The 21,061-nt window shown below is 32.3% G+C and overlaps 1 protein-coding gene across 2 annotated transcripts; it reads right to left on the reverse strand.

Moving 5' to 3' along the window:
* Positions 1–9,130: 9,130 nt before the first annotated feature.
* Positions 9,131–15,642, reverse strand: LOC127728075 (uncharacterized). Of its 2 annotated transcripts, XR_007993988.1 has the most exons (4): positions 15,528–15,642; positions 15,116–15,396; positions 10,340–13,249; positions 9,131–10,182 (listed from the first exon to the last, which is right to left on the reverse strand). XR_007993988.1 is itself a non-coding variant. In XM_052235268.1 (3 exons), the coding sequence occupies exons 2-3, from the start codon at positions 15,318–15,320 to the stop codon at positions 11,784–11,786; spliced, it is 1,671 nt and encodes a 556-aa protein (XP_052091228.1). In that variant the 5' UTR covers positions 15,321–15,396; positions 15,528–15,642; the 3' UTR covers positions 9,131–11,783. The 2 variants fall into 2 exon arrangements, 1 of the variants encoding a protein (XP_052091228.1); XM_052235268.1 differs by having other exon boundaries at positions 9,131–13,249.
* Between the last annotated feature and the right edge of the window lie 5,419 nt (positions 15,643–21,061).

Raw genomic sequence — 21,061 nt, forward strand, 5'->3', positions numbered from 1 at the left:
TACCTGCCTCCTTAACTATTTACACTGTCCCTTCATCTTCTCCATATATTCGTCGAGGTTTTATAGAATATATGCAGCAATACCTCCAGTTATCCCCTTTAGAGTAATTCTTCAGTTTCTCGAGACCTAACCAAAGATTTCTTGAAAAGGGACGAGGGTGGGTGAGGTCCTGAGGTAAATGTTAATATTTCACGAAAAGTTATTTTTACCCAAAAATCCTTGTTCACCTCAATATTTCCACTTACATGTCTCCTTTACTATTTGCAAAAGAATTTGCTGCTTTCAAAATTTCTTCAGCTGATACACCACAATATAAGGTCCATGAAGAAGACAACTGTCTTGCATCATGCACTATAATAGTTGTCAATATCTCTTTATCTGTATTGTCATATAGCGTACTGCATTGACTATATATCTTGCAATAGATTCCTTTGAAACTTCTTTGTGGTTGTTTTTCTAATAAGTAACACTTGATTTTATAAACCTAATTGGATTAGCTTTCGATTAAAAGTTCCGGTAAAATGTAAACAAAATGATTGCGCTCTTGTAACCTCAAGTAGACAATATTCATGTAGTCAAACATGTATATCTATTTCCAAAGGACAAGGGGAAAGGGAAGCAACTCCAAAATGTTAACTTTCAATTGCAAGAAGAGATCTTTCTTTAGAATAATGTGTATCTTTATATTTCTTTTACTTAAACTGAAAACACAAAACTGAATTTCAAACATGGGATAAGGGAAAAAAATCTAGCGTTTTCTGAATCATATGTGTTCGTATTTCTAAAATATTTTAAATGAAATGCATTAAATTCTTGAGTTTGTTCTAATTTTATAGATTTTTATTTTACCTTAATAGCTACATATACAGATATACCTATGTCTGTATACTTTTACAGAATGTATATTATAATATACTAAATGTTTTTATTTTTTGTTTTAGAAATGAAAACGTACAATTGTGTTTTTTTTCAACAAAAATAAAATAAAAATAAAAATAATAGTTAGAATATCTACTTATTACTCTAGTAAGTATAATCTGTTGTTTAAAGTATACAATACTCAATGGTCTGTACAATACAGTCTTTCGGTTACATTAAAGACTATATTATATCGTGAGTTCCATTAGCCTACCGAGAAGTAAGTTCATTTCCTCGCTTCTGTTGAATCTCCCACTGTAAGTGTTGTCATGTTGCTGACTGTAGTACGGACTTTGTCTATCACTGTAGTTTTGTCTATAGGACTGGTTTGATTATCATTGTTATGTCGAACCATGGAAGTATTATATTGAATATAATACTTCCATGGTCGAACATATGAGTGACTTGGTCTATTGTATCTGTTATAAGAAATAGAAAGATGTGGTATGAGTGCCAATGAGACAACTCTCCATCCAAGTCACAATGTGTAAAAAGTAAACAATTATAGGTCAAAGTACGGCCTTCAACACATTATATGTTTTACTTGTAAGAATTTGAAATTTTGTATTCATTATAAGGTTTAAGTCCAAATACTAGGTTTAAATGTGTTTTCAGAACCTTGTCAAGGCATTTTTGGCCTGATTGATTGAAATGAATACCCTCATTTTGAAAATCGGTCCTGACAACACCATGTATGACATTGTTTACAATGAGATAAACATCTGATTGTTGTTCACAAATATTTCTTTATTTCTACATTAAAGTCTTTCACTTTATTGTTGAAACCAAATTGTTCCACACGTTCAAATGCTGGTAAAACATGTATTTTGGAACGAGTATGACTGTTTTTTTGTGCTTTCAATCAGATTTTCATATCAGCTATACATGTAGTAGTTGGTTTGATACTTAAGTCATTGCTTCCAACACCTTAAAAATATTCCTTTTATCTTAACTAGATATAAGATGTGGTAAATGTTTCAGAAATAGTGTCACCTGCTCCTTTGATATTTTTCTTTCCTGGTCCAAGAACCATAATTTTGGATTTGATGTTTCGGTAAAGTCTCTTTAATAAGGTCATTCAGTTTTTGGTTAAGTTCTGAGATTTTGTTCTCGTAGTCACTGTTCAAGTGATTGTCATCTTTAAACGTTGCACAAATGTTTGATACTTCACAATCTTACTCTCCAATAATTGTAGTAATGCAGGAATATTTTCAGTAGAATGGTTTTTTTTCATTGTTTCATGTGTTCCTGATGTTACAAATAAAAGGCATGTTTTAAATGTCGTGCACTACCTATGTTTGGATCAAATTACTACAAACTCAACAAAGTTGTTGGAATTGGTGAATGTAGACTCGTCTGATTATGACGATTTTCTGGTTTCATTTCAGAGTAATGGGACTTTTAACAGTCATATTTGACACAATACTTTAAGTTACATGTCAAATATTGTTCCCAGAATCCCTGAATATCTCCCGTCTTTATACTTGATACCTAAACTTCAGGACAATTTTTATAACCAACGATAGATAGTCGGATCGTTAACATTATTCTAAGTTCTAATTAACACCATTCGTTCTACAGTAGAATATGATCATCAATAGTGTGAAAAGGTGTATTCAACCAGCGGTGTCATTCTGATGTGGATTTTTAAAATTTCTAAAGATATACTGCAAAATCTTCAGTCAATTCTTTACAATTTTGCAGTTATATATTAAAACTTATGATTTATCTACGCTTTACACTACTACTTCCAAATTGAACTATTGAATAAATCATTTTATTAAAAAGAGGTTTTTTTTTCATAAAAGGGGAAATCTTAGATACATATTTCTTGCTTTAGGTCATGAAAAATCTTACTTTGTGAAGAATCAAGCTGATTCCAAAAACGATTATATCATCAAAATAATTGATTACAGATGGTCCGAGGACACAGTTGTCGTCCTTTGATTTTCGTATTTGTTTTATTTCAGAAGTTTTATTCTTGTATTTGGCTTTTGTAAACACAAGCATGCCATCTGATGGTCTTCTGCTTTTTTTTTGGGGGGGGGGGGGGGGGGGGGGGTGTAGGTTTAACTATGTAAGGAGTCTCCAAGGCGCTGATCCAGCCATTTTGAAAACGGGGTTCCAACCCCTGGAACACAATGAAACGTTCACATAATTAAAAAAAATCAAAAAAAGGGAGGTTCCAATCACCGGAACCCCCCCCCCCCCCCCCCTTTTTCCTTGATCCACCAATGACACCTGCATTTGGTTGGGTTCGTATTGCTGAAACTTTTTTTTCTGTGAAGTGTTTTGTTGAACGCAGTTTCCTCTTTCGTATTTTTCTTTTGTTCTTCGTCCTATGATTGCGAGGGTTGTACTTAATTTAACCTAAATAACAGGTTATTGCACAAATATTGGTGAATGTTATCTCTCTACGGATATTCGCCTATATTAGGGCGACTGTCCTATAATATTACAACTGTTTGTCCTGGTCCCAGACAAAAATTCATTGAACACACGAATTTGTGTATTGTTGGTTAAGCTTAAATTAGAAAGTAAAAGCATTTGGAATAAACCTAGCTTGCTGGAAGGTGTTATATTTAAGTTTGATGTAGAGAGGTTTTCTTAAATATCTCAAACTGGATTTTGTATTACACAATACCGATTGGTGCAAAGTATATTTCTAATCAGAATACTTTGCGTCTTATTTGATGTCAGTCGGTTTTGAAGAAGAACAATTTGTTTTTCTAAATATAATTCAAATGATGGTGGATAAAAGTTTCTTTGTTGGAGGCCATATTGTTAGAGCAAACAAATAAAAAAAACACTTGATAATCTAAGAAGCTATAAAAAACAAATGTAATATTTTACAGAAGTTTTTGATTCATACCCGTCGATTTCATTAATTGGCCATTTAGAAAAACAAAAATAGAACTATAGTCAAAACTCTTTCTAGGCTGAATCCTGAATTACCTAATTCCAAAAGAAGCATTTGTGTTTCAGCAAGGTTGTCCAGTTCTATCACATATTTCTAGAGGTCGTAGATATAATTCAAAAAGAGTGTAGCATTTCTAAGAGTTCAAATATTTCTTTTAAAAAATTGATTATTTAGATGTTTTGATTGATTGTTGGATGTTTTATGCCCCGAGTAACACAAAAAAGCTATTTCAGTGCGATGGAAGATGAAAAAATGAAATAAATAAATGACTATAACATGAAATGGGATTATGATGGAAAGTTGTTTTCAACAGAAAATATATATAGAATTCGAAAAGTTAGCCTCGACATCGACCTCTGCTGAGCCTTGTTAAGGAGTGATACTGGATGATACGATCTTTTTCGTGCAAGGAGCGTGGCACCTTCCTAATACGGGTACCTCGGTGAAATTATTAATTGAGATTTTCGAAAGCATAATTAATCTTTTTATGTATTTCATCTTGTCTTATCACTGAGAACGTAAGACAAAATTCTGAAATAGAATATTAGCTGTACTGTATCTTTAACATTTAGCCTTTGTTAGATCTGAGAAAATGTTCATTGCCTGGCTGTAGTTTATACCTTTTTATTCGGTCATGCAATGCCCTTGGGTTGTTAATGAGTAACGTTATTTTGCAATGAATGTGGTTGACTGGGGTATAGAAATATGGTCATCCTGTGACTTCTCCCATCTTCCAGTAAAACCTATCCTAAATACGTCCGTTTGGCCGTGCGGTATGTATAAATACGCAGCCACGTCCGTTCAGAGTCGGGAAATTCAATACGTTGACTCGTGAGGATAGTGGCATAACGTCTTTACGTTATAAAACCCTTGTCACAACTCTATAATCTGTCCATACGTGGCATGTTGCAAGGCAAAACTTCTGCTACTATGCCAAAATACCTTCAAATTATGAATATGCTTAATTGCAATATCTACACTAGAGTTAGACAAACAATAAATCAAAAGCAATCTAACACATTCAATGTAAATTTTGTCCCATTCTGCTTACTTTTTGATTGAAAAAAGTAATAAAACTTGGACAGTACCGAACAAGGAACTTGCTTGCGATATTTTTAATTAGTTCAACAATTTTAGAATAAAATATTCTGTCAGGAAACCCTACAATTTTCAATTTTTAAGCTGCTCTTACGAAAGTTTTTCTGTATATAACACACAATCTCCAATGAAAAAATCGAATTCCAAACTTGCAATCACATTAGCTCCCTTATTTGGCATCAAAAGTAACGACACACTGTCAACATCTCACACTAAACATTCTGTCAAACCTGATTTTAACTGGCAAGAATTGTTCAACAAACTTCACTAAGCAGCCACATTGATGAGCCACCCAGGTAAAAATAAAATGCTTCGCTGAACGCAGCTGGATACGACCGCAGAGGTCCAACCCTGAACAGTTGGGGCGAAATTGGACACAATATTCGCGCTTGATAAGGGTCTGAATTCGGATTGTAATATTTGACACACAATAGGTTTCTGACACCGAATAACTGTAGTCAAAGAACTTAGAATTGGTTATATGATTTGAATTTATATTCAATTTTTTGCTTTTGTGAAATACACTATGCTGTTGCATATTTTCAATTAGTTCAACAATTTTAGAATAAAATATTCTGTCAGGAAACCCTACAATTTTCTTTTTAATTTCTGAAATCTGAAATGAAAAAAAAATTGCCCCTCCCCCCCCCCCCCCCCCAATTTCTTTTTTTACCCCCCCCCCCCCCCCCTTCCAAAAAAAAATTCTTTCCCTCAAGATATGGTCATTATCTCAATTCAAATTTCCAATGGAGTTTGTACAATTTTGTTTTTGGATTACCTCCCTTTCATTGCTTTTAAACTGTCCATTAACCAGGAAACCCTTGTTTTTCCCCTTTTTTGCCCCCAATTCCTAAATGGTTTGAGCCATAACCCCCAAAAGCCAATCCTAACCATCCCTTTGTGGTATGGAAACTTGTGGTTTAATTTCAGAGACATCCATACACTTAAACACAAGTTATTGTCTGGAAGTTACAAAAATGCTTATTTTTTTGCCCCTTTTTGGCCCCTAATTCCTTAACTGTTGGTACCATAACCCCCAATATCAATCACAACCTTCCTTTTGTGGTATTGAACCTTATGGAAAAATTTCATAGAGATCCATTCACTTAAACTAAAGTTATTGTGCGAAAACCAATGTGTCTTCGGACGACGACGACGCCGACGACGCCAACGTCATACCAATATACGACCGCAAATTTTTTTTGCGGTCGTATAAAAATAAACAGTAAAACTCAAATGAACTTTCAGTGCCTCACAAGAAGGCTTCCAACCATATTCCCTTGTAAAAGAGAGGCGAAAGATACCAAACGGACATTCAAATTCATAAGTCGAAAATAAACTGACAACGCCACGACTAAAAAAGAAAAAGACCACAAGACAAACAGCAGTATACAAAACACTACATAGAAAACTAAAGACTGAGCAACACGAACCATACCAAAAACCGGGGGTGATCTCAGGTGCTCCTGAAGGGTAGCAGATCCTGCTCCACATGTGGTACCCGCCGTGTTGCTCATACAAGTACATACTGGTGAAAAGTCTAATTCTGTGGGTCACATTTGGGGAAAAGGAGGACGGGATTGTGGTTACGACGACTGGAACATATCCGTGGTCATCTGTGAAACAGACATTCCATAACGGTCAATCAACTCGTGATGGGCGTCCGTAAAATTTTCCAAGGGATGATTTCAACTTTACCACTTGGAACTGTTGGGTTTATAGCTTCCTTGTGAGCAGTAATCCTCTATAATGGAAATCATGATAGGAGGCGCCAGCCCTGGAATATCTATCAATTGGGAGATATATACTCCATATGCAGGCGCTGCAGGAATGGAAAGTTTACAATTGGGAAGCTGAAATAATCTCTTTCATCTTTTTCTGTCGTAAAGTTTTGTTCTCAACTGACCCTCATTGTCAAATTCTAGATGTAAGTCAAGATATGGGCCAGACTTGACTGTATCTGTTGTATCTTTTATTTCAAGTTCGATTGGATAGATGCGTTCAACACTGAATTATTTAGTGAGAGGACATAATCTATATAACGGAAAGTTAAGTTACAGGACAATGCTATCTTTTTTCATTCCTGTATGAAGTCAGCCTCGTGTGAATAAAGGAACAAGTACAGTTGGTTCCCATGGGAATGCTGATTCTAAACATATCTCTAAACGTAACAAATATGTTGTCAATCAAGAAATCAAGCATCTTGATAATGTCAGTTTTAGAGATTTTTTTTGTTTGGATCAGAGTGATTTTTTTTAAAAAGTACGACTTATCCATCCCTAAGACAACACACTTGTTTCTATGTTAGCCATTCTTTTTTTTAAATAAAGCAGGACCGACTCTTTCAATTTGTCTTTTAGTTTTAAATGGGGAATACTTGTGAAAAGTGTACAAAAGTCAACTGTTTTAATACTATTGCAAGATGAAAGAGTCTTAGATTGTATTTACTATAAACAGATCTTTGTATTATTTAGTATCCATATGTGATTCACGTCGCCTCTCTAAAACTGGTTTAACTATGCTCAATAGTTTCTACCTATTTCGTCATTATTCAACTGATATCAGCCAATCTGGTTAACCAGTCATGAATCTGTATTAATGGAATGACCACCAGAAAGTGGCTTAGTGTTTTATGGTAGTATTATAATGGTTTGTTGGCTCAGAAAAATTTTCTTCAACATTTCACTTTCACACTGGTGGACATACTAATCTGCCCATTTTTACCAAGTAACAATTGCAAGAGAACTTCTGGCACATATAATTTCAATGAGTTTAGCAGTTCTAACAAACTGAAATGTCTGCTAGAAAACTCTACTATTGACGTGTAAGCTAAAATTTGTTAATCATCTGATGAAAACTGTTGCAAGAAAAATTCAAAATTGGTATGATTTGCCTCAGCATTTCCTGTGAAAAACTGAGTTAAAGGGATATTGAGAATTGAGAAATCATGTTTGGTGTACATAAAGTGATGGGAAAAAACAGACAGCATTCGATCACATGATTTGAAAATGTGGCATTCTATATTTTATTGGGGTCCTTTGTATATTTTTTTATGTAAAAACTAAATATAATATGGTAGTTAAGCTCTCTGTTAAATGTTTGCCTAATTATCCTTTTCTCTGAATGATATAGAGCTTAACATATTTTATAGACACTTGTTTATTGATGAAGACTGTATGTTAACCTCTTAGTGTCATCTGAGACCTTGTCTCTGAATGATATAGAGCTTAACATATTTTACAGACACTTGTTTATTGATGAAGACTGTATGTTAATGTCTTAGTGTCATCTGAGACCTTGTCTCTGAATGATATAGAGCTTAACATATTTTATAGACACTTGTTTATTGACGAAGACTGTATGTTAACGTCTTAGTGTCATCTGAGACCTTGTCTCTGAATGATATAGAGCTTAACATATTTTATAGACACTTGTTTATTGATGAAGACCGTATGTTAACATCTTAGTGTCATCTGAGACCTTGTCTCTGAATGATATAGAGCTTAACATATTTTATAGACACTTGTTTATTGATGAAGACCGTATGTTAACGTCTTAGTGTCATCTGAGACCTTGTCTCTGAATGATATAGAGCTTAACATATTTTATAGACACTTGTTTATTGAAGAAGACTGTATGTTAACGTCTTAGTGTCATCTGAGACCTTGTCTCTGAATGATATAGAGCTTAACATATTTTATAGACACTTGTTTATTGAAGAAGACTGTATGTTAAGGTCTTAGTGTCATCTGAGACCTTGTCTCTGAATGATATAGAGCTTAACATATTTTATAGGCACTTGTTTATTGATGAAGACTATATGTTAACTTTATGTTAATGTCTTAGTGTCATCTGAGACATTGTCTCTGAATGTTATAGATCTTAACATATTTTATAGGCACTTGTTTATTGATAAAGACTGTATGTTAAGTTATGTTAACCTCTTAAGTGTCATCTGAGACCTTGTCTCTGAATGACATAGATCTTTACATATTTTATAGACACTTGTTTATTGATGAAGACTAGTACTGTATGTTAACGTCTTAGTGTCATCTGAGACCTTGTCTCTGAATGATATAGATCTTAACATATTTTATAGACATTTGTTTATTGATGAAGACTGTATGTTAATGTCTTTATTTAATCTGAGTGACCTGTCAGCATACAACATATCAACAAACAAACAAAAACAAATCATAATAAAATACTTTTATTTGGTAAGTTATCACAGTTTTACAATTCTTGGACTATTGTTCTCATCATCATATTCATGAGAGTATTTCATACTAGTTTACTACTTTCTTTTGTTTTGATAAATGTCACTCAATGCCATTTAGTACATGTGTTGTTCAAAATAATACAAATAAATGTACTACACCAGAAAATGTTAAAGTTCAAATGTCAAATGTCAACCAACTCTACTCTATAAGTCTTATGTAATAATTTTTGATCATTATTATTTTAACATTTTCAAACTTTTTTTTTTACTTTGTTCTGCCTAATTGTGGTGTCACCCCTTTTGATCTTAGCGTTTTTTAGTATCCAAAATTGTGTTTTATAAAAAAATTTAAATATTTAGAGTAGTTTGATAGGAAAATGTTTTTTTTAAATATAAAAAAAAATTATCTTCTGACATGCATGCTAAATATATAGCTTATAACTCTTAATGAATGAACATTCTCAAACTAAATTGTAGAAAACTAAATGCCACTGAAAAATGCAAAATCACACTCTTATAAAATGAACACTATCAATCAGGATAAGTATTTGGCTAAAGGATACAGACATGACAGGGCCACAGAGGATATACATAAAATCTTATATCTCAATATCTTTTCATTTTTAAAACAAAATCAATGTATATATTTTTTTTAATTCAGGGATAAAATTATAACTTATTGAAATAAATTCTAGAAGAAAAAAATTCAACCAAGAATAAAATTAGATGATTTTTTTTAAATAAAAGTAAACTTTAAAAAAAACTAGAAAATTTGTGAGTTAACATTACTGTAAGTAGAGTAGAAAATTGTAAATCAAAATATATCGATGTACGATAAACGATGTACATAACATCTACATTTATGCAGTTATATAATAACAAACAAGCATCTCTAACAATATATATAAAATCTAACCAATATATATAAATAATAAATAAGTATGAATATTTACAGATGTAACAAATATCAGTATAAACTATATATATAAAAAGTAAAAATCAACAACTGATCTTGCTGTGATGAGACCTGATGTAGTTTTCTCCCCTTTCAACTTTAACAAAATATGCTGATCATAACAAAGTTTTCAATCCCATAAAAAAAATGATAGATATATTGTTCAATCTTGCCTTAAAGTTATGCAAATAAAAGTAAAAATCAACAACTGATCTTGCTGTGATGAGACCTGATGTAGTTATCTCCCCTTTCAACTTTAACAAAATATGCTGATCATAACAAAGTTTTCAATCCCATAAAAAAAATGATAGATATATTGTTTAATCTTGCCTTAAAGTTATGCAAATAAAAGAACCAAAAGCTTATTTCTTATTTGATGGTTATTAAATTTTAAATCTAGGATTTTAGCAATAAATATTTTTAATCTAAAAAATGTTTTATTCCAGTCATTCATAAAACTTTACTTCATAAGGGTTTAATAATGAAGGTCCAATGTCTCTTTTGTGTAAGTAAAATATAACCGTCATAAATTTTCTCTCAATGCCAATTTTTAAACTGTGTTATAAATTACAGAAATATAGGAATAAATGCATGTGATGCACACTACTGTCCGATGCACTATACTACTGTAAATTGTATTGGACAAACTCTTCACTCTCTAAATGCATGAAAAAGTGCTCTTTAAGTATGTATGTTAGACCTGAAAAATGATGTGTTGTGAAAAAAATCAACAATAGAAAAAACCAAACAAGAGCTCTTAAAAAAAACCAAATCAATATGGTCAAGCTTTTAAATCTAATAAAAATGTGCATAAACACTAAAAAAAACATATGTTTCAACATGGAAGTAACATAGATAATACATCCATGGTTTCAATAAATATGTGTACATTCAGATTTCATGTCATTTTTAAATAAAAATCTTCAGTGAAACTGTATTAAAAAAATCTCAATTAATGTGATTTATAATGAACACTATATAAAAAATAAAATACAACAATTGTTGTTAGATCTTTAGAAACAAGAAGTAAACTGTTATGTATGGCTCAACAACTTTTTCTTGAGTTTTGAAATAAGTACAAATAAATTATATATTTTCTGACATACATGTAGTATGTAGTATGTTTATTGTTTCATATAACATGTATAATTCCCTTCCATTGTTTTTTTTTAAATATAAATCTACATTACTTAAGACTTGGAAGTTGAACCACAAAGAGGAATCTATAATGAACTAAATAAATTTTACCTCAATCACTGTGAGATAAGTATCATGATTTCTAATAATAAAGAAGTAGGATACACGTACATGTTGTAGGAAATATTGGTATACATTGTATTACATGTAAATGAATATCTCACAAGTTTATATCAAAATCACTAAAATGGTCAATTGCAGGATAAATCTGCATACTACATGTATGTACCTGTCTTCCTTTAATATGTCTAGAAAAATAGCATGCAGAGAATTCAACATATATGTGTACATTTTGTTATAAAAAAAAACAACATATACAAAATGTATATAGAATATCAACGATGTAAAATTTGAAGGAAAATTAATGCCCCCTCCGCTACGGCGGGGGCATAAAAACAATACATCAACAACTTTTATGGCTCAACCATTTAAAAAAATACAAAAAAATTTCCTATAAATCTTAACAAAATATCTCATCAACTCATCGGTTGCAAATTGGATAACAAAATAGAGTTCCTATCAACCCATCGTATAAAGTCTGGAGATTTACGTTTTACACACTGCAATAATGCTTTACAATCATCTTCTGCAGTGTGAGATATTGCTGGTTCGCATCCAAAAGTACGTTTATAAATGTTTGTCAAACTATAAGACACTCTCTTCTGAACACCAAACGCGCTTGAATTAACAGTTGTTGTGTTGCTATAACTAGCTGTTACGAAAGCACTAAATGATGACGGGTGATTACCTACACTTGCAGAAGGTCCAGCACTTAACTGTTTTAACTGTTCGTTCATCCTTGAAGACTTTGGTGTGTTAAGTTGAACTTTTTCGGTAAATCTAGCTAATTGAGTAACTGGTGTGTACTTCAACTCTGACTTGACTGGTAGAGTATTTTTCACTGGTGTTGTTTCATTTGTTGTTTGAATATCTACATGTATAATCTCCCCTTTTTTAGGAGTTACACAGATAGCATTGCTAGTTGTTGGAACATCAATAAAATTTTGGCAGTGGGTTGGACTTTCAAGGCCATCCATTCCAAATGTTGGCACTTTATTTTCTACTTGTTCTATCGCATTCACTAGATCTTCATCTTTCAAACTGCCCTGAGAATCGAGGTTAGAAAAATATGAAGTTGGTCCTTGCTTCAAGTTTTTATTAAAATCACATGTAAAATTTGATTTTTCTTCAATTGCATGTCCATTTATTGCACTGTTACGTTCCAACATTTCATAATCAGTGCTACAATTAAGACTAGAATCTGTACTATCATCATCATCATCCGAGTCAAAATTTAATCGTTTTTTGACAGTTTCAACTTCTGGTTTAAATCGTTTAGCACTGACTAGTTTTTCAAGTGTTGATGGTTTGCTACCAGCAAAGTTTCTATTACCACTCTCTGACTTGACCTCTTTATTTAAACTTGCTATATCGATTGGGTCTGACTGGAACAAACGTTTCCTAACAGCCTTAGCCTCAATTGGTCCGCGGTCAAAACTAGCATCACACTTTCGTTTTAACTGTCTTACCTTTTCCTTCATATTTGAACAAGTTGTTTCAGGAATAGGCTGACCTAGAGGTGTCTTCCTGTTTAAATTTAAAGACTGCGATAAATCTGTAGTCTGCAAGAGTGAGTCCAATGGAGTTGTCACCCTTGATGTTGGCTGGGATGAAGAGCCATCCGATGATTTTGGTTTCTCACCTGGATGAACATACCCATCCAAATCTTTAAACGCAATGAGGGAATCTGCACACAGAAGTTCTGGTGATAAAATTTTACCACATCGTAGCAATTCTTTCAAGAGAAGTGGATAGTCATATGTGTTACCATTGTGTGCCAATAAGCAGACTGGTGATGGCAGTCTATTCAAAAAATTATGTATTGTGTCAGTAACACTTGAATCAAATGGAGTCTGGTCTTCTAAATTGTCATTATACAAACCTGCAAAAAAATGAAGTATAAATTATAGAAGACAAGAATTTCATCCTGATTATTAACTGAACCTTGTGTTTCTCAATGCAACTTTTCATAAAATAAACTTTGCAAAAATGATTTATCAACATGATAAAAGTTCTGATATTTTCAAATTTGTTGTTTTCATTTGCAGAATCACATTGTTATGATATACATCTAGTGAAATCTCATTGCATTGATTTTTATAAACAATAATTTGGTATATTTATTATCAGGTGTGGATCCAGGATTTTGATTTTAATTGGACTTGTTAAATATGAAATAAAAAATAAATGGGGAATGTGTCCATGGGACTCAGATGATGCCCTCGCTTGCATATAACGTTCTAAAGGGATATAACTCAAGAACGGTAAAAGTTATGCTACCCAAATTCGTACTTGATCTGTGTTTTGTGGTAATAAGCATTGTGTATAAGTTTCATAACATTTGGTTGAGGCAAACTTAAGTTAGAGAATGGAAATGAAAAATTCAGCAAGTTTTCCATTCGTAAAGGGGCATAACTCTAAAACGGTAAAAGTGACGCCTACAAAATTCAAACTTGATCTGTGTTTTGTGGTAATAAGCATTGTGTATAAGATTCATAACATTTGGTTGAGGCAAACTTAAGTTAGAAAACGGAAATGAAAAATTCAGCAATTTTCCCATTTGTATAGGGCATAACTCTAGAAAGGTAGAAGTGAAGCCACCCAAATTTAAACTTGATCTGTGTTTTGTAGTAATAAGCATTGTGTATAAGTTTCATAACATTTGGTTGAGGCAAACTAAAGTTTGATTTTGTAAAAAATATTTCCGTACCCATAACAAAATTATTATTTTTGAATTTACCTGTGTCAGTATTTTATTTAACGCCATTTTGTCCAAGGTTATAGTTGTCTTTTTGACATTGTTTTACATCTCCCCTTTTTTATTTAATAATGTGTTTATATTGTGTCATAGATCCAATTTATTCGTTCAGTGTATGTTTACTTGTTTTTGTTAATATGTCTTTTTGATTGAGTTAAGCCATTTCAATTGATATTTAATAGTGTGTCTTTCTATGTTATACTACTATTTCAGGTTAGGGTGAAGGTTGGAGCCTGTTAAAATGTTTAAACCCGCTGCATTTGTTTGCATCTATCCTAAGTCAGGAACCTGTTGTTCGGTGGTTGTCGTTTGTTGATGTGGCTCAGAAGTGTTTCTCGTTTTTTATATAGATTAGACCATTGGTTTTCCTGTTTGAATTGTTTTACACTAGTCTTTTTGGGGGCCCTTGATAGCTTGCTGTTTGGTGTGAGCCAAGGCTCCGTGTTGAAGGCCGTACTTTGACCTATAATTGTTTACTTTTAACACATTGTGACTTGGATGGAGAGTTGTCTCATTGGCCCTCATACCACATCTTTTTATTTCTAATTAGAGAACAGAAACCAATTTCAGGACGGACAAGGGTAAAAATTAATGCCTGCTCTGCTATGGCGGGGGCATAAAAAAAATATCTGCCACAAAAAATGTGGGCCTAATACATTAATCTATAAGTACCAGAGAAAATGCAGGAAAACATGCATTGTATTCAAAACTGAGAATATTTGGTCGTCCCTATATTTTTATTTTGCATTTAGTTTTTACTGTTATCATGTTTATTTACTTTTCACACGTTTTCTCTCCCTCTGTTGTTTGTAATGTTTGCTCTCCATGATACAACCTCTCATTTTGACAGATAACAAAAACTGAAAATACTCATACATGTATGTAAATGAACAGGAAATTGATGGTTTTATAACTAAGAACAATACGTTAATATGCACTTATTCACGAAAAAATAAAAAAATATATATATATATCAATACGGTTGCTCACCTGTAATTCTGGATGCCTCTGGTTCCATATACCTCTGTGGGTTAACACATAAAGTTACTTTGTTGACTACTCTTGGTGTACCGACTGTAGTCAGGAGATCTTCTCTTTGGACGGACATCATGCTCAACTCTGTGATTCGTGGTTTGGTGAAACCAGTAGTTTCTAAGTCAAAGAAGACTAGAGTTTTCACTTCTCTTCCCTCCATTCCGTCCTGATGTGTTATACACCAGTTTACACACGTCTCTTTAAAGTCCTCATCAATCTTGTTTCAACATGTCTATCTGTCAAAGTAAAAAAACACGTGTTAGATGTAAACAAATGCCTTAGGGCGTGTCTTACTGTATATTTCAATCAAGGTGCATGTCAAATTAATTAAAGGTGATAATAATCAAACGGTCTATTAATCATTTACCTGTGTATCTGTCTATTTTTCACACCTATATGAAGAACGTAATTGAAAGATCATCAACAAAGAAAATGGACATGATCATATCATGTGACATTTGATTATGACGACACAAATCAATAATAGTCGAAGTCAAATGCCGGTAACAACACATTCGTATTTTCTACTGATCTATATATTATAGGTTACTGGAGACCTGAAACTACTATAACAATTCATTGTGTTACTGTACAGTAGTCTAGGTGGAGACTTATGTAGTTTGCACAATTAAATCGTGTATGAATCTAAACATGTTTACTAATAACAGAGACATATAATACAATTGTATTATATGTCTCTGCTAATAATATCGAATGCTGGTATTCATCCATACATTAAGTCATTATATTCTTTAAAAAGCTGAATATTCAAAATTCCGAGATGTCACGTGACTTAAAACGGCTGAACTTTTTTTATCAGGTCAGTTAAGCAAAAACTTTGTAAAGGTTTTATCAAATTTTGGAATTTTAGTAAATTAGATACTTATTTCAAAACTAAAAGCTTGTTTTTCTAAAGAAATTAGTCTATCTTTAACGTGACAATTTTCGATTGAGAAGTGCCATATGTAAAATCAGAATCAGTGCCCGTGATCTTAAAATAGAAAGAGGAAGATATATAACTTTATATATTGTAAGAATATCAGAGGCTTTGTAAGAAATGTACTCTAATTTGGTTGAAGATCAACAACACTTTACTCCCCGAGTCATTAGTTGTACATCATACGATCGAGTGTTGGTTGCTTAACGTCCAGTGGCAAGTATTTCATCGCGACATTTTCAGGCAGATGTCCAGTATACAACGATGACACAGAGAGATATTTTCCAAAGAGATAAACCTTAATTTTTCAGATCTCTCAAATGAAGCAAAACTTGCTTGGTTATTTACTAATGAAACTTTGTCTGTCTTAAGTATTTATGGAATTATATTATTAAATGGTTAGGTGTTAGACGAAACGTGAATTAATTTACTAAATACCAATTTTATAGTTTGGTCCTTCCTGGAATAAAATGTACATGATTTATATAAAATGAAGAAATATATGTGGGTTTATTACTATACACAATACCGGATTCTATTACGCCACAGATTGGATTTCAATGAAACTTTCAGATTTTCTTTCGTGCTTTATGGCATTGTACGTGTATCAAATTTTGTGATAGGAATCATTTTTAAGGTTTCCACAAGCAAAACACAGACGGAGATACGACTTTATCTTCTATCCGCATCTTCTCTGGAATCACAAAATGGATATAATTAGATAAATAAATTTAAATTTAAAATTATAACTAGTGTCTGCATATATTTACAGACAACAAATAACATGACCTTAGAAAAACTCTTACAACCGACTTTCGTATACTTATATACAGATGCAGTACAAATATAGGTATGACTTGTAAGGTAAAAAAAAAGCAAGCTTGTGATAGAAAACATTGATAAGAGTTTGATTAAAATAATTTAATTTTAGTACAATGAAGAAAGCACTTAAACAGATACTAACTATAAGATATATAACTCTTGCACTCATAAACAGTGTATAGAATGTGTTTTCTATAAAGAAGCAGGCAGAAATTACGTCCAGTGACTCGGTGGTTGATGGGACTCCTTGCACTTCCCCCCGCACATTGGGTCAGCTTGCTACCATGAAACCCCCAAAGCCTCGCTGTTAGGTATATTTACTGACAAGCAAAATCATGTGGACTACACTGTAACTGTCAGTAAATTTTCCGTACCTTGTGAAACAGTAAAACATGTCCTATGTCAGAATTGTGTAATTCAGTGCTGGTTGATGTCTGTTATATTTGTTTCTTGCTAATTGTTTTGTTATAAATAAGGCCGTTAATTTTTTTCATTCAATTGTTTCACATTTGTCTTGTCGGGGTCTTTTATATCTGAGTATATATGGTATGGATTTTACTCATTGTTTATAGTGACCTATTGTTGTTTACATCTATGTCATTTGGACTCTGTTGGATAGGTGTCTCATTGGCAATCGTATCACATCTCTTTTTTTCTATACTTTTGATATATATACAAAAGGGAATAGGAATTAATATTAATCTTTTATCCTGATTTCATAAATAATCTTAAAATATTTTTTTCGATTTGCTATCTATATAGATTCAAAACCAATTGATATGAGGTTTAAAAAATGTAGCATTGCTGCAATCGGAGGATTGTCCAGAGAAATCATGTCTGTGGAATAATAAACTCAACTTATGAACTGTTGTAGACAAACTACCATATTGTTCACGAATTATTGATTTCGTTGACGTCTTTACACAGTATACATGTATAGTATACGTGTTATTAATTTTTCCTGTACGTGATTTCCTTTAATTATAAATATAATTAAGTATCATAATTGACATTTATTCGTAATTAATGTCTGATTACGAAATAAGTTGAATTTAATTGATGTGAAATATCCACGAAAAATAGCTTTGCTATAATTCGTTTTTTCACTTATTTCATTTACTATTTCCCATCCTTTCCTTACAATATAGTTTAAGTCATCCTTAGTTTGTAATGGATCTGGAAATGGTGTACAAAACCAGCGAGTTGCACACTATATCATATATTTCAAGAAATTTTCCCCGAAAGTGGTGGTATATATAATAGTAGTTGGAGTATCATATGCCTTGAATATGTTGTACAATTGTTATTTCTGTTCTTATAACTCCGTTACCTTAATCCCTATTGACTCAAAATGAGATTTTTAAAATATGCATCAAAAATAATGTACTATGAAAAATTTACGACAAAAGGGATGATTTTTCTTTCCCAAATTGTTAATTTTCCTTGTTTGGACGGTGATGTTCCTCTGGCACCGTCTTACGGTGTTTATATATCCCAATTCTTTCGCTATATGCCCTGTCTGTAGTGACGTTTTGGATTTCAATGAACGTAATCTATAATAAAATTGAGAATGGACATGGGGAATGTGTCAAAGAGACAACAACCCGACCATAGAGGTATGGTACTGGTAAGTTATGAAGTTTGGGATTTCGTTACAACAAATTACTTAAAACCTTTACTTAATTCTTCCATAGATACAAAGATTTGGTTTGCAAGGCGGTACCTGAAAAAAACTTATTTCAGACGGAATAGCACATCTTAAATTTTACAGTGATGTTGTTTACCGAGCCCGGAAATTTATATACGATCCGGGTAAACTTATCAATCCTTTAAATAAACTTATTCTAAAAGGTTACCAATTCAACACTGTAAATAGATCTTTGAATATTGTTTTTATTGATAAAAATATTGATTTTGTTATCAGTAATTTTAAATTAAAATCATACTAAATGGTGTTGTTATACACATATGCACGTTAACGGTACTACAATCTGTCGATACCTTTATTTTGGCATTGCACAAGGTCATGTTTTTCTCTGGCTGTTAATGACGTCTTTACACTAAATCCATTGGATGTGATGTGTTCTGATTGATATTCTAGTCTTAGATACATGAATTTTTAAATTATTTGTTATTGGCTTTGAACTAGCTGTTAGTAACTGCGAATACTCTCAGATCTGTACTTAGTGTCTTTTTTGTTGTTAGAGATGAGAGATGGTAAATACCCTGCCACGTCCGGTCTGTGATTTTGTTTGATGTTTTTCTGCTTTGTATCGATCTGATGAGTTAAGCCATTTTCAACTGATTTTTATAGTTTGTTCTTATGTTGTGCTGTTACACCACTGTCCCAGGTTAGGTTAGGGGAGTGTTGAGCGCTCACAAACATGTTTAACCCCGCCACATTCTTTATGTGCCTGTCCCAAGTCAGGAGCCTGTAGTTCAGTGGTTGTCGTTGGTTCATGTCTGCTATATTTGTTTTTCGTAAATTGTTTTGTTATAAATTAGGCCGTAGTTTTCTCAATTGAATTGTTTCGTTTTTTTTCATGTCAGGGCCTTTTATAGCCGACTATACGGTATGGGTTTTTCTCATTGTTGAAGGCCGTATGCGTACGGTTGCCTATAATTGCTTACATCCACTTCATTTGAACTTTGGTGGATAGTTGTATTATTGGCAATCATACCACATCTCCTTATTTTTTATATGAGGGGGTGGCGGAAAAAACCCAACAAACACACATAAGAACAAACAAGCAACAAAAAAAAAAACAACCACTAAGATACTCAATACCAAAAAATCCGGAAAAAAAACAAAAACAGGAAAAAAAGAAATAAAAAACATACGCTGAATTATATCAACGTTTTTCCACCCGATCATAGAATAATGATTCGAATAGATAACAAACTCTGAAATCAATAATAAATAAAATGCTCCTGGGCGCAGCTTGATACGACCGCAGAGGTCGAACCCTGAACAATTGGGGCAAGTATGGACACTACATTCAAGCTTGATACAGCTCTGGATTTGGATTGTGATTAAATATTTGACATAGCATAGGTTTCTGACACAGAATGAATGTGGTCAAAAAACTGAAAAATTTGAAATTGGACTTTTACCTATCATGGGTCAATTTGCAAAATCTAAATACATGGTTAGATTCAGCATATCAAAGAATCCCAACAATTCAATATTTGATGAAATCAAACGAAGTTTAATTTAGGACCCTTGTACCAATTCAAACATGGAGCCCAAAATCTTAAATATAGATACACGGTTAGATACAGCATATCAAAGAACCACATGAATTCAAGACTTTGAATTAAACCACATTGAAGTTGGTCAAGAAATAAGCAATTTATACGAAGTAATTAGAAAAGTATTGTAAAAAAAATGAAGAAAAAAACATTTCCGAAATATTATTCCTCATTAATGCAAAGTCTTTAATAAATCTATAAAACTTACCTTTAATTATTTTTCAAAATATCTAATAATGAACAGTAAATTTCAAACTATATCAATACATAATTTCTTCTCTAAAATTAGATATGATGCTGTATCTATTTTCAACTATGACTCGACTTAAAATTTCTGCTGATTGCGAAATATATCTCTGAATTTAGATTCCGATTAAATATTTAATAATAGCATAATTTCTGACACAGAAAATCAATGTGGTATAAGTTCTTAATAATTGAAAATTGAACATTTACCAATTATGGCCCAATATCCAATTCTAAATACATGGTTGGAATCAGCATATCAAAGAACCCCAAGAATTCAATTTTTGAAGAAATCCAACAAAGTTTTATTTTAGACCTTTTGGACCTCAATTTTTTTTACGATCATTTCTTATCATTAATGTAGATTTTCTTTTCAGTCTGGGCATGGTATTTCACAGTTATCATACTGGAAAACAAACAACAACAAAAATTAAAGAAGACAAATAAATTTTAGATCGTATAAAAACACTTAGTGTAATCAAATTTATATATATAATTAATAGTTCCCAATATTTTTCCTTTCATTTGTCACAAACTAATATCTGCAACTTATCTATCAATGTCAACAACTTTATCTACACATTAATGTATTGTAATGAAATATATCCTTAAAAAAAAATAGATTATTATCTAAAAATAACATT

The sequence above is a fragment of the Mytilus californianus genome, unplaced genomic scaffold (assembly GCF_021869535.1).
Source record: "Mytilus californianus isolate M0D057914Y unplaced genomic scaffold, xbMytCali1.0.p SCAF_2, whole genome shotgun sequence".
Classification (NCBI taxonomy): Eukaryota; Metazoa; Mollusca; class Bivalvia; order Mytilida; family Mytilidae; genus Mytilus; species Mytilus californianus.

Excerpts from the sequence above, each read along its gene's own strand:
- LOC127728075 (XM_052235268.1), bottom strand. The coding sequence starts at position 15,320 with ATGGAGGGAAGAGAAGTGAAAACTCTAGTCTTCTTTGACTTAGAAACT. Across the intron at positions 13,250-15,115 it reads AGAGGCATCCAGAATTACAG|GTTTGTATAATGACAATTTA; the intron begins GTGAGCAACCGT and ends ATTTTTTTGCAG.